Raw genomic sequence first — 14,762 nt, forward strand, 5'->3', positions numbered from 1 at the left:
TGCTCATTGCTCTTAGTCAAAGGAAATTTTGCTACACAGCCAGTGGCCAGGGCTGTCCTGTCTGACTAGCTCTATAGCACTCCTGAAAATATTTTACCAATTGAGCCAATCTAGACAAGAGTCAAGAGAATTTAGGGTGGGAATTACAAATGTTGAGTTTGAGCTGAAAAAAACTAATGATGAGTCACTGAAAGAGACAAATGTTTTGAAGGTTAAAAGCAAGATACTCTGAGCATCAAAGGAGACTTGGTAAAAGAAAGAAATATGTCTTTGCTAGAAAAATCAGGCTACAGAAGATACACAGTTTTAAATACTGTAAGAATGATTGGATGATTTGTTAATCCTTGGACAAATCTTTAAGTCTCTGCCCAGATCTTACTCAGGTAAAACTCCCATTAACCTCAGATGGGAATTTTAGCTGAGTGAAGACTTCAGAGTTTGAATTTGCTGCTGCACCGGGGAAGAACATTTACTACAGCTCTGTATGAGTTAGAGCAGGGGTAGGCAACCTATGGCGTGCATGCCAAAGGCAGCACATGAGCTGATTTTCAGTGGCACTCACACTGCCCTGGTCCTGGCCACCGGTCCAGGGGGCTCTGCATTTTAATTTAATTTTAAATGAAGCTTCTTAAAAATTTTAAAAACCTTATTTACTTTACATACAACAATAGTTTAGTTATTTATTATAGATTTATAGAAAGAGACCTTCTAAAAACATTAAAATGTATTACTGGCTTGCGAAACCTTAAATTAGAGTGAATAAATGAAGACTCGGCACACCACTTCTGAAAGGTTGCCGACCTCTGAGTTAGAGCATACTCTTCTTTCCACACTGTGTGCCACTCTTGCTCTGTGGGCCTCTACATGGAAGGGTATGTTGGGTTTGTGGCCCCATCTCCGCTTCTTTCCTATTTAATAATAAAAGTTAGATCACACTGTTTCTCTAATTAACTATAGGATTTGATTTACAAGCCTCATTGGGATTCAAGGTGATGAAGTGTCTTAGAGTCATTGTTTTCTTTGTTTCAGTTGTTCATAAATGAATATGACCATGTTCCATTTGAAGCTATATCTTACCTTACGGGTGAATGTAACTATGGAGGTCGAGTGACAGATGATTGGGACAGACGTTTACTAATGACTATGCTGGATGATTTTTATAATCCAGATATAATTGAAAACCCACGGTTCACCTTTTCTCCCAGTGGCAACTACTATGCACCACCAAAAGGCACCTATGAGGACTACATTGAATTTATTAAGGTAACTTGGTTTCTTTGTACAATGGAAGCGCACGTAATATTTGGTCTAATTGCATTAGTGAATATTGCAAAAAGAAAATATTTTCAGTGATGTGTGATTTTTAATTTGATATTCCATTAATGTTAAAAAATTACTTCTGCATGAATGTAACATTCATTTTCTAATATTTTCATTTTCTAATAACATCTAGAACAATAATATTTAGCTCTTTTATAATGCCTTTGCTCCAAGGTTCTTAAATTGTATAATAATAATAATATACAAATTACAATATTATTGAAAAATAATAATTCTCTCGGTACCTCACATCACTGAAATACAGACACTTCTGGGGTAGAGCACAGAAGCTGTAGAGCAGTCTACCATTAATTTTGAATGGGAAGTAAAGAATACTACATCTAATTGAAATCTCAAGGGAATTTAGGCAGATCAAATATAATTACTTTTAGTTGGAATTTGGCAGAACATCTTATATAAATTCATGGTGGTTAAGTCCATTAATGGCTATTAGCCAGGATGGGTAAGGAATGGTATCCTTAGCCTCTGTTTGTCAGAGGATGGAGATGGATGGCAGGAGAGAGATCACTTGATCATTGCCTGTTAGGTCCACTCCCTCTGGGGCACCTGGCATTGGCCACTGTTGGTAGACAGGATACTGGGCTAGATGGACCTTTGGTCTGACCTGGTATGGTCATTCTTATGTTCTTATGTAACATTGGGGATAGCACTCCTGCTTTTGCAGAAAGTGCCTTCAGATATTTATTGAACTCTAAGTCATGCATTGCTTCAGTACGGTCCCAGGGAGAAGAATCCTATAACATTGAATCACAAATGTTACTCCCTGCTGCGCTAGGTGTTTTCTGAGACGTCTCCTTTCTAAGCACTGACCTCACCAGACTCTCCTTAGACTGTGAAATCTGACAGGATCAAACCACAAAGTGATCTGGGTGAAATATTGGGTGGTAATTTCATTGAGAGGATGTACTCCTTAGAACCCTGCGTCAAATCTTGCTGTCTTGCATTGAGGCCAGGAGTTGGTTTTCTAGCAACAAGTTTCTGGAATTATGAATTGTGCAGAAGATGGATAACCCAGAAATAAGAAAGGGAAACAGTTTACCCAGATCCTATTGGTCATGCATGGGGCTGTAATTTTTTTTCTTGGTAGTTTATGTAGGATTCACAGATCAACAAAAAATTCAAAAGTTAGTGGTAAAGCCTTGAGAGATTACAAACATGATACATGAAGCAGACAAGGGTCCTGGGTCTGAGCCTCTCCACATTTAAAAATAGTACTTTTGTGTGTGCTTCATTTTTCATTTGATGCCCATCCTCTTTCCTTTCCTTGGCTCCCTTGCAGGTATGTTGTGATCTAAAGTGCTTTGTGATTTGAAACACCCTAGACTTTGTTGCACTCCAGAGTGTGTACAACTTAATGAGGAGATCAGCAGGTAGATAATAGGGCCTGGTATAAAGACTAGAAAGCCATTGTCAAGGGATTCACTATTTGTGAGGTTATGGTTCTAGGCCTAATCCAATGTCCCCTGAAGCTAATGAAATCTTTCCAGCATTAAGCTTAAGATCAGGCCCTTAATGAACTGATTTTATCTAATGAAATATATTGCTTACTTAATATGTTTTGCCATAGAATCTTCCATTTAGTCAACAGCCAGAGGTGTTTGGGTTGCATGAAAATGTGGATATTTCAAAGGACCTCCAGCAAACAAAAGTCCTCTTTGAATCTCTGATACTAACACAAGGAGGAGGCACGCAGGGTGGCTCCTCAGGAGGTGGTGACAGCACTCTGTATGAAATTGCTGATGATATTCTCATTAAGGTAATGTAGAAAGACAAACAGCATAATAATTGATTAGAATAACAAATACTCTGACCATTACCTGGCCAGCTTAATGTTCTTCCTTGAGATTGTCATTTGCAAAATGGTAATGGGCAACTGGACAGATGATTGGGCCACAAAGGGACCTGTGACCACAGGAATGCCTTCTTCACCTCCTTTTGGGATTGCAACAATGCAGTTGCAACAACACACGTTCTCAGCAGCAAATACCGTTACTGAGCAACTTGTAGCTCTACTCTCTCCACTGACTCCCCTAGAACATTGCATTAAGTTTAAGTTCTTGGTTCTTATTTTCAAAGCACTAAATGGCCTGGGCTCAGGACACCTAAAAGACTTTTCCACAAGGACCATGACCACCTTTGACACCTCCACTCCTCAGAAATAATGGAATTGTGCACCTCCAGAGCAAAGCCAGTGTATGCAGGAGATAGGGCTCTTTGGGGGTCTAGCCCCATGCTGTGCCATGTTCCTCACTCTCCATAAGAACTACACCAAATCTTACCAAGTTCCATTCCAAACATAAGATCATTTATTCCTTAAGAAAAAATACACATTAACTTACTCAGAAAACAAACAAAAACTCTCACAGATCTCATGCTCATGGGACGGGAGTGGAATAGAAAGTTAACCCTGTCCAATTAACCTAAATCTCCTTGTTTGCTAGGAAGTACTCAGATACCATGGTGATGGGCATAGCATAATAATCTGAATAGAATAGTGATTTTTTTAAAATAAAACATTGACTTTGTAGTATGGTTCTCTCTTTTTCTCCCTATCCCTGTGCTACATCTCTGATTCCTAAGTTTCATTTTGCATTGGGAAAAACTCAGATGGGAGCATTAAGCTGTCCAACACAAAGTGAAAGTGAAGCACTTATCAGACTGTGGGGAGTCCACAGTCATATATAAAGTGGAGAGAAGTGTCAAGCAGCTAACAGTAGAAGGGAGAGAAATCAGAGCAAATAACCTGGGGGAAAAGTCAATTCAATATTGCAAGCAACTTCGCAATCGTTAAAACATTTACATTTATTTTTACATTTTCAGTTATGTTCAAGATATTTTTATTGACCAACCAATATTCAATAGGGTTTTTTACTGAATATCAGTCATTCACCATGGAGCTTATGTGGTTGCTTTGGGTCTCTTTGCTTTTAATATCTCTTTGAAACCATTATAAATTAAAATGTGCACTTATCAAAATGTGTCCAAATCTATTGACATTTGCAGCTTCCAAATGATTTTGACATTGAGGCTTCCCTACATAAGTATCCTGTGAGATATGAGGAAAGTATGAACACCGTGTTGGTGCAAGAAATGGAGAGGTTTAACAAGTAAGGGAATTAATTAATTTAATTCAAATGTACTTTCAATCAACCCATTCACAGCAGATCCCTTTTCTGCCAGGCATCCAGTGTGGTCTCTTTATAGACTCTATTCTGAAGACAGCCCCCCCCCCCCCTTTTTTTTTTTTTTTTTTTTTTTTTTGCTTCAATTCTAATCACCTGCAGTAGTGTCTGCATTTCTGCATTCCCAGCACTTTTCCTTTATTAGGCAAGGCAGAATATAGGTTGGATTTAAGGAAAAATATTTAAATGGCGAATAAATTGGAGGATAAGGTATGCAATGGGGGGAGGGTCCAAAGAAAAGTTTGGTAATAGGTTATTTGCAGGATTGTGCTTGTATTGCTTTATTTTTCACTTCCATTTCTTTATTCCGTCCGTTCTCTTCTTTTTGGTCTCATTGTTCCTGTGCTTGTATCATTTTCTTTTTTCCTCCTTTATGTATATTTCTCTCTTTTTTTATTATTTTCTCACCTGCTCCTATCTGTGCCCCATCACTTTCCTTCTCTCTTCTCTGAATGCCCCTTTCTTCCTATACCCTCACCTCCACTCTTTTTGCTGTCAACTATAATCCTCCACTTTTTTTTCCCTTTGGTCCCCAGTCTCCATCCCACTTTGCCCAAATTCCTGTTTTGTCTCCATCTGCTCCCTATTTCTTCCTGACACCCTTATTTTTCTCCTTCTTGACCTTCCCCCACCCTTCCATCTTTCCCTCTCTGCCCCATAATTCTCTCACAAAGCACTCCTATAATTCTATCTGATTCCTTAATTCACTCTCCAAGCTCCCCTTATTTCTCTCACTCTCCTTTTCTCTCCCTCTTTTGTTATCTGAAACCTGCCTCCCCCATCTACTCCATACATATATTGTACATTGTTCCAGCTAAGCACTGGAGCACATTGCCTACAGAGGTTGTAGAATCTCCATCACTAAAGGTTTTTAAGAACAGGTTAGACAAACATCCATCAGTAATGGTCTAGTTATTACTGAATCCTGCCTTGAGTGCAAGGGACTGGACTAGATGACCTACTGAGATCCCTTCCAGTCCTACACTTCTATGATTCTGTGATTCTAATATTTTTAGGGTTCTAGTTTTAATTTCTTGCCAGGACAGTATAGGCAAGAGACTATGAAATTCAAAGTAATGCATAAAACAAAATGCCCCATTAGGTCTTCAACTATTTTAGCAGAAATATTTTATTTTACATAAACAGAAAGAGATGAGCTTATACAGCTGCCATTGGACCATAATTTCCCCAAGAATATTCACTGCATAGTGTTCTATTTTTTTTTTAAGCTAGAGGTGGACTTTGCACTGGAGCATTTGATCTCCCCGTGAATTTCCCCAAAGATTGGGGGATTCCAGATCAGGAATTTTGCCTTAGCCCATTAAAGTGACAGAGGCAAGCTGCAAAGTCTGACTTTGGATCCAGGGGTGCTTGGATCTAGGTTCTGGTTTGGACTCAACTATTTTTAACCAGATGAAAATAATTAGAATTTCTATATCACCTTCCATCTAGACATCTCAGGCACTGTGCAGTTCATAATGAGTAAGGTTAAGAGTTTATCGTGGATATTTTTAGTAAAAGTCATGGACAGGTCACGGACAATAAACCGAAATTCATGGAAGTCTGCAACCTGTCTGTGACTTTTACTAAAAATACCTTGTGGGGGGACTAACAGGAGGAACCCCACTGGGGGCTACTCAGGCTCCTGCAGCAGCCGCTGCAGCCCCAGTGGCTGATCCTGTGGCAGCGGCCTCTGCTCTGGCCCTGGGGGCTGACCCAGCCCCAGCCACTGCTCCGGCTGCTACTCCTGTGGTGAGGGCTGACTGACTGCTGCTCCAGTCCCGGGATGCTGACCACTGACTGCTGCTCCAGTCCTACCTCTGCTCCTGGTCGGGGGCTGACAGCTGCTCCAGTCCTGCCACTGTGGCGGGCTGAAGCCAAAGAAGTCATGGAGGTCCGTTAAAGTCACGGAATCTATGACCTCCGTGACAGACTCCTATCCTTAATAACGAGTTAAACCTCACAGAACCCTTTGAAGCCAGGCAGATGGGATGGAGAAAATGAGACAGAAATTAACAGATTTGTCCCAGGCCACAGATAAGCAGAAGAAAAGGTCTGTTAAATGGCAACAGTATGGGCACAATCTGTAATTTTGCAAATATGGCAAATTGTAAATGAGGAAAACCTGGTTATGCTTGTTTCATAGCCATCACAATAATGTAATATTATTTCTTGAGATGATTCTTTCATATCTGACAAATCATGTCAAACCTGTTGTATTTCAGTGACAGTTCTGTGATATTTTCTTTAATTCTAGTTTACTCCGAACTATACGTATTACCTTAATAAATCTGAAAAAGGCCATTAAAGGACTGGTTGTTATGGATTCTGAACTGGAGGCCCTGAGTGGCAGTCTGCTTGTTGGAAAAGTTGCCGAGAACTGGGCTAACCGTTCATACCCAAGTCTTAAACCATTGGGAAGCTATATCCTAGATTTTCTAGCGAGGCTGAAATTCTTGCAGGTAAAGCAAGAGGGACTGTGTTACTAATAATTCTGTTTGATTTAAAATTAAAGGATTATTTGGACATGGGTTGGTAAAAATTGACTCTTTATATCTAGACTTTCTAAACAAGGTTGTATAGAATATGGCTAATTTTTTTGTGGAAAACTGCAAATACTACCTAGGCCTATACTGAATAGCAAAGATGCTTGAAAGTATCTCTTTCTTCCTCCTCCCAGGACTGGTATGAGTTAGGAAAGCCCAATGTTTTTTGGCTATCAGGATTCTATTTTACTCAAGCTTTTTTAACTGGAGCCATGCAGAACTATGCCAGGAAGTACACTATTCCCATTGACCTGCTGGGATACGAATTTCAGGTATGGATAAGTGATAAAAATATATTTTACTAATATGGGTCCTGATGTTTCCATGAGATATACTAGGTGGACTCTATGCCTGATTGGACGGGTTCACTTGCACATATCTCATTGCAGGATTGAGACCTTGATTAGCAATGGCATTGTAGATCTGCAACCATGTTTTCCATTTTATATCTGTAAAGGAATGCTATTAAAAATATATTCCTCATTACACTTAATCATCTAATTAGGAAAACAAATCACTTGATAAACTTTAGTGTTCTAAGTATGATGATAAAGGATAATTAACATCACATAGAAAGCTGCCATCTTAACAGTTGATGATGTAAAGTAGTACTGAAAGAAGAGGCTTCACTATTTTATCCTGATTTGGGGTTGCTCTCTGGAAGATTGGCTTGTAGAGCTAATAGCTCTAAAACAAAACTACTGTGGAAATGTATTAACATCTATTTCCTTTTAGGTTATTCCCAAGGTTACATCTGATACTGCACCAGAAGATGGTGTTTATATCCATGGATTGTTTTTAGATGGAGCTCGCTGGGACAGGACCAAGTCAGTAATTAAAATTTTAAAATAAATCTTTAACTTTCTTATTTTCTCATATTAGATTTACTGAAATATTTTAACATCATTTCAACATTTCAATGATATACTCTAATTTAAAATCTTCTCCTTCCTCCATGAGATCTTGACAAGAAAAACCACAATGAATCTGCTATACTGTAGTATTGGGATGTTACAATGTGCTTACTTATAATAAAAATGGAGTTTTCTTTCATGAAATTGCCCTTCTACATGAGTCACAGAACCATTCAAAGTAGTAAGGCCAAGATTTTCAAAAGTGGCTAGTGATTCCTGTTGCATCATTTTTCGGGTGCCCAATTTGAGACACCTCAGAGGGACTTGATTTTTTGAAAAAGGTTTTCAGGGGCTATGTCTCTCGCATGTGAATAGTGTAGTGTTTCCTCTCCAAACCTACAGCACTTACTATGTGAATACAGAATGAATTTTTTACATCAGGTCCCCAGTGTATGAACAGCCCTCCTAGTCCCAATCACAGAGCAGCTGGTGGAGCCCTGACCTATCCCTTTGCTGCAGCTGACCTGGCCATCCTCAGGGTGAGTCACCTAGCGCACAGGCAGCTAAGATGAAGATAAGCACCAATTCACATCTTGGTCCCACACAAGAAAAGGGCAGGATTTGGCCCACTATGGTTTAATTGTTTGTATAGTCATTCAAATATGGTACTTGCTACTTTGTAAGGTTTCTAAATAGATGGGAAAGGGTACAGGCCCTAACAGCCCTCAAAGCGAATATTTTAAAAGGGGCCTTGGGAAAATCTCAAATAATTTTTTTCCCAGTGGAGTGAAGCAGTGCATTTTGAAAAAAAAAATCAGAATTAATGTGCAGAGTAGTTGGAACTAATTACCAGACAATCAGAAAAGTGTACATTGCAAATAGGACCGTGTTTTCAGCCCACTTCAACTGGTCTGCAATTTTGCATGCCTGATGTACATTAGGGCAGGCCTACACTACCACTTAAGTCGATGTAACTTACTTTGCTCAGGGGTGTGAAAAAGACACCCCCCCCCTGAGAAAAGCAAATTACAGCAACCTAAGTGCTGTCCACAGTGGTGCTGTTGGTGGGAAATGCTCTCCCACCGACATAGCTTCTGCCTCTCACAGAGGTGGAGTAATTATGCTGATGGGAGAGTGCTCTCCCATTGGCATAGGGTCTTCACCAGATGTAGCTGCACTGATGTAGCACTTTTAGTGTAGACTTGCCCTCAGTGTATACAAATTTCACATCCAAGCATCCAGCTCCCCAATTTGTGCTGATAAAGCAGCTATATTCCCACTTCTGCTTGTACAATTGTTTACACATATAAAAGTGGCTGCACAAAATCAAAATCTACAGTGGGTTTTAAATTTTCATCATACTGTTACAAGATAATGGACACTTTTAAAGGTAATGTAGTTCAGCAAGTAAAACTGCATGTTTTATTCCAAGAGTTTAAACAGCAAAGGTCAGAGCACAGTATGGCTTTTTATTTGTTATTTCCTAATCCTATCCCTGGTATGGGATTATGAGAGAAATGTTTTTGATATCCGATGATTTTACTGAACCCTTTGAGGAAGGTAAAGACAGGGAAGTCCTCTAGCCCTGTTCTGCATCCCCCTCCTCTTTTCTTTTATTTCATTCTCGCTCTTGTTTATCTTTTTCTCTCTCTCTTCTTCTCATTCTTCCCTTGTTACATCTTTTCAGTTTGCTTCCATTGTCTGTATTTGTCCTGACATTTCTCTTTCTCTTCCCCTTCCTTTTATCTCCATTCCCCTTTCTCATCCCAACCCTTCCTACCCAACAAAGTAAAATACAAAACTATCTCTTTTAAAAATATACCTTTTATAAAATTGTGTTTAATAGTTTCTTTGTTTGTCTCACCAGGGGAATATTAGCTGAACAGCATCCCAAGTTGCTCTTTGACCCGATGCCAATCATTTGGATAAAACCAAGTAAGTAAAGTGATCTGGAACCAATGTTTCTTTGGATTCTAATGCAACAAGAGATTGCAGTAATGTATTTCTTTAATGTTGCAAAAAGACCAACCCTTCTCTCTCACCAAAAAATCCAAACGCACATAGGTCTCCATTCATCTGATGTGATCAATGGCTTGCCTGTCAAACATTGTGCCTTTTCACTGGCTGACCCAGTTTTTTATCTGAAATTTATCTGGTCTGTGCCTCTTTCCCCCCCCACAAATATTTATTCAGCATGGATAGGACAAAGGAGGAGCTAATCAGATAGACATTTCATATAAAATGAATTTCGCTGCCTCCAGATTGGATCTGCATGCATTTTTTAGGCATAAACTAGCCTTGGCAAAAGAGAGCATGGTTGTTGAAATCTTGACTCCATAAAAGTCAATGGGACATTTGCAATTGATTTAAATGGGGCCAGTATTTCACCCCATATGTGTTAAAATTAATGTTGCTCAAAGTATCACTAACTGCTGCAGAAATACTGTCTATAGATGGCTAAACACTGATAATGTTTTCTTCTGACTGACATCTACTATTGTTTTCCCCATCTGGTTCCTCCTTTCTTTGATCAGGAGCAATTATCCTAAAAAAAAACCTTAGATTTTCCCCCCCAAACATTCCTAATGTTTCTCCACAGTGGTTTAGTTTCTACTTAGTTGTAACTAGCTGTGAGTCAGCCTCACAAAGTATTCCATTCTGTCCATTTACCCCTTCTATTGACATTGGAGGTGTCTGTTCACGGAAGCTGACTGATGTCAGAAGAACATGATTTAAGCCTTTGTGCAAGTTATGTGTAAACAGTCTGGGCACATTACAGTTCCTCCAGAGCTGTAGCCTCAGAACTCAAACAACTTGAATCATGATTAGGTTCTCGAGCTGCTGAATCAAATTGCCTTAGAGCCCCAATTTTATATGACGAGCTCGTGCACTTACTAACATGCGCTAAACTATAACCCGACGGTATTTTAGTCAAATGCTTTGATTTTAATACAACTATTTAGCTTTGAATACCTCTTTGAAAGATTTGAAAAGCATGTTGTACAGGAAGGCATCTATTCCTGTAAGCAAACAATAGCAAACATACTGCCTCTAGTCTATTAGCCTATGTAAATTCTGTAAATTAATTTTTAAAAGAAAATCAGAGCAAGGAGCGACTTCTTTTTAAGTTTTGCTGGATGAAAATATTTTGTCAAATTTTTATTTAGCTTTAAAAATAAGTCAGAATGAATATTTGATTTTTACATTAGACTACTTTCATTCATCTAGTACATCTACAGTATATAAGTCATTCCTTTGTTTGTTCTTTTTTAAGCTAAAAAGTCAGACATAAAGAAATCTACTGCCTATCTTTGCCCGCTCTACAAGACAAGTGAGCGTAAGGGAACCTTATCCACTACTGGACACTCGACTAATTTTGTCATTGCGCTATTGCTAGAGACTGATCAACTAGTCCAGCACTGGATCAAGCGAGGTGTTGCTCTGCTCTGTCAGCTGGATGACTAACCTGGAAGAATTCAGAGGCAAACCTCATTAGACACCTCTTTCTTTTCCTTCCTTTACTGAGGAATTGACGCACATGTCTCAGAGAAACATCTTGATATATTTCTATGTGGATGGATAAGGCTAATTTTTTTCTGATCTTGAAATGTTGCATTTAATAATTGTATGATGTTATTCCTATTTTTAAATTATATAATGATCTGGAGTGTTCATTTTATTATTTGGTAATATGGTGCCATGAGTAAGTATCTAGATCTCTTTTGTCACTTATTAAAATATCATAAATGATATCTTGATGAAAAAAATGAAAATTGTATGAACTCCCATATGGGAAGCATTATAGTAGACAGCATTCAAGCACTGTAGGCCTGAACCACGAGAGTGCAAAGTCTGGATGTTCAGATCTGGTGTTTTGGTTTGGACCCATCTCTAATTTGTGTGCTGTCACACAGGTGGTGGTGGGAGAAATTGTTTACCTATGTGATAAAACTGAATTTAAGATGCACCTTTGTCTGCTTCACTTGCATACTTCCTAGCAATCCATCATTACTTGAACTGCTTCTAATATTCTAAACTCTTCAGCTCCTTTTGTATAGTTTCCATGAAAAATAAACAGCTCAAACAAACAAAACCCCCACAACTTGCCATAAAAATGTTATCTCCTTTTGCATCCTGCTTACAAACACAGTTGTTATATTGCGTAAAGTCCAAATTCACCACACATACCTTTTCCTAGGATTTGGTTTTATTAAAAAGAAAACTATAGTAAGATAAAGATCACCTCAAATCTTCTTTTAGGCTTGGCTATTTCTAGAGTTCTTTTCTCAGGACTCCTAGAGCCTCTCTCCCAAAGAGCCATTCCCACCTCTCCTCATAACCAGGAAGGGGAAGGATTCCACAGAATAGACTTAACCTTTTCTCTGCAATGTGTTCAACTATAGTATGTCATCTGGAGGGGAGTTGAGACACCAGCCACCTTTCCTCCAGGATCAACAGGTGTGAATTTGTACCTCAGAAATTAGTGTCCCCATATCTGCTTATTATGCAGAATCAAGCAGCGGGGTAAAATGGAACATGAAAAATTCAGTTCAAGTGGTTAAAACAGTTTCAATTGATACATTTTCCATTTAATGTTAAAATTTCCCTTGTATGAGTCTAAAAACTCCACAAACCTTTTTAACCCTTAGGAAACTGACAGGTTCCTAAGAGTTGAACATCTGAGTACCGGCTAATTTCTGGCCCCTGAGGTGCACTGTGCTTGGGAGGAAAGAGTACTTTGCTCCCACCCAAGCTCCCATATCCCACCTTTCCCTGATGTCTGTGTATTGGAACTAGAGGAGTATCAGATACAGGCTGTTCTCCTCCCCTTACAAACACACTCACAGTCTCTCTCTCTCTCTCTCTCTCTCACACACACACACACACACAGAGTATGTGCTTTTCTTTGTCTGAATGTGAAAATTGTAATTACATATTGGCATGTGAGCAACTTCTGTTACAGTATTGTCTTCTTTTAAAAACAAACTTCCTTTTGTTTATATATTATTTTATTTCTTTGTTTATATTTAAATGTATTGATTTATGTAAAGCCAGAGTTTGATCTGCTCTCTCGCATTTCCTTTAGGCAAGCTCCCAGTAATGAATCCTGTCCTTTAAATGTACTCTATGTTGATAAGCATGTGAAAGCAGCAGGGATTTTTCTTTAAATGAGATGTAGAGAATGAACATATTACTTCCCTTAAACATCAATTTTCATTAAAACAATTACATCTGAAATATTATATCAAGAAGTCTGGACCTTTAATCTCTTCTTTTACTGATATATAATTCATCAGATCATGTCATCAGACATAGCTAACCCACGTGTATGAAATGTGGAGAAAGTCCTAGAGTATCTTATGATCAGATATTTATAGAGAGCTATTAGTGGATCTGGACTCTTCAGAGATCATTTTTCAATACATGAAAATATCAGATTCAACTTAATAATCACTTGTTTAAAGCGTGAGGTCCTCTATGTTCTTCTCAAAAGCTAAAAAAGGTGAGAGAAAATCTTTTATTTTCTATTCTGAGTTTATCGTGAAATTTTGTATTCTTAAATTTTCCCAAAAGCAATAATTAGACTTGAAATGTATGTGTATAACTGATGGTATTGTGATCAATTTGAGTTTGCCTGCAATACAAACATTTATTTGTTTATATGTTTTATTTATATATTTATCCAGCTGCTGTACATATGTAAATTAGAGATATATATGGAAATTGGACTGGGTAACAAATTAAATGATTCAAGCTTGCTATAAATTCCTCTGCTCAACTTTAAAATATTTCTAGAACATTTTCCAAACTCGACAAGGCTCGTGCTGACATTTTGTTTCATTGTGCCTTCTTTGTTGGTTAATAGGAGCCAGTCCTGAAGTCCTTATTTAGGCTGACTCTCCCTGGAAGTCAATAATGAGAGATTTGTCTGAGTAAAAAGACAGTAGGATTTGGCCGTAACAGACTAACATTGATTGTATAAATATGATGTCACGTACTTCATTGTGCAAAGCAGCAATTAGTAACTTGTGCACATGTGAAGTGGACCTCAACCAGCAACCAGATATACATTTTTATCCCTTTCTCTCTGCTGCCATTAGTTGCCATTGCAGTCACTGTATATTTTTTAATTTCAAAAAGTTTTATTATGAAAGCTCTGCTAGAACTGATTTGTCACTTTAATTATTTCTTCTACCTTTCCTGTTGAATGGTTTCATTGGTTTGGTCATTTCTTTATTTCCATGAAATCATAAAATTGAAACCAATTGTCAAGTTTTAAAAGGAGAACGTTAGCTATTTTATTTTTTATTCTGCATTGTCTGTAAAAAGTCTTAAAAGGCTGAAAATAATTTCTGTGCATAGTTTAATCCTTTCCATTTGGCAAACATTGATTTCTACTAAGCCCATTTCCCCCCCATCCTTATGTAGGTCAAATTAATATGGTGCTCTGTGTTTACTCCATTGTTTGTATATGGGCATTGTTGATTGCAGCATTCATCTGAAATTAGTAGATCAAAAGTTTATGTAGGTTCTGTAGAACTATTGAGATTCACAAACATGTAGAGCTGTTCAGGACAGCTTTATTTTGTTCTGCAAATTGGTCTTTCGGATGCACACAATAACATGGATCAGAATTTCTGGCAGGTTTGAGACACATACTTCGGTGTGGTTTTCACTGGAAGACTTAAAACATGAACTCTTACACCTGACAGAAATGGGTGCTCCTGGCCGGCCTCGGTGAGGTCAGTCGGGGGGTGCCTGGACATAAGTGGGAGTGACTTCAGATCATTCTCTTCTTTAAGTTTTGTCTAATGGAGATTCAGTCCTGCCTGAAATAT

General features: G+C 38.4%; 1 protein-coding gene across 1 annotated transcript in view; it reads left to right on the forward strand.

The window, feature by feature from the left end:
* The window catches only part of DNAH12 (dynein axonemal heavy chain 12), a 177,999-nt gene extending 164,223 nt beyond the window's left edge, over positions 1–13,776 (forward strand). Inside the window, exons 67-74 of the mRNA XM_034776707.1 lie at positions 1,030–1,263; positions 2,909–3,097; positions 4,345–4,448; positions 6,781–6,985; positions 7,204–7,341; positions 7,805–7,896; positions 9,791–9,858; positions 11,198–13,776. Of these exons, the coding sequence (XP_034632598.1) occupies positions 1,030–1,263; positions 2,909–3,097; positions 4,345–4,448; positions 6,781–6,985; positions 7,204–7,341; positions 7,805–7,896; positions 9,791–9,858; positions 11,198–11,388 (1,221 nt within the window). The 3' untranslated portion in view covers positions 11,389–13,776. The remainder of the gene's footprint in view (positions 1–1,029; positions 1,264–2,908; positions 3,098–4,344; positions 4,449–6,780; positions 6,986–7,203; positions 7,342–7,804; positions 7,897–9,790; positions 9,859–11,197) is intronic.
* The last annotated feature ends 986 nt before the right edge of the window (positions 13,777–14,762 follow it).

This window comes from Trachemys scripta, chromosome 7 (assembly GCF_013100865.1).
Source record: "Trachemys scripta elegans isolate TJP31775 chromosome 7, CAS_Tse_1.0, whole genome shotgun sequence".
Classification (NCBI taxonomy): Eukaryota; Metazoa; Chordata; order Testudines; family Emydidae; genus Trachemys; species Trachemys scripta.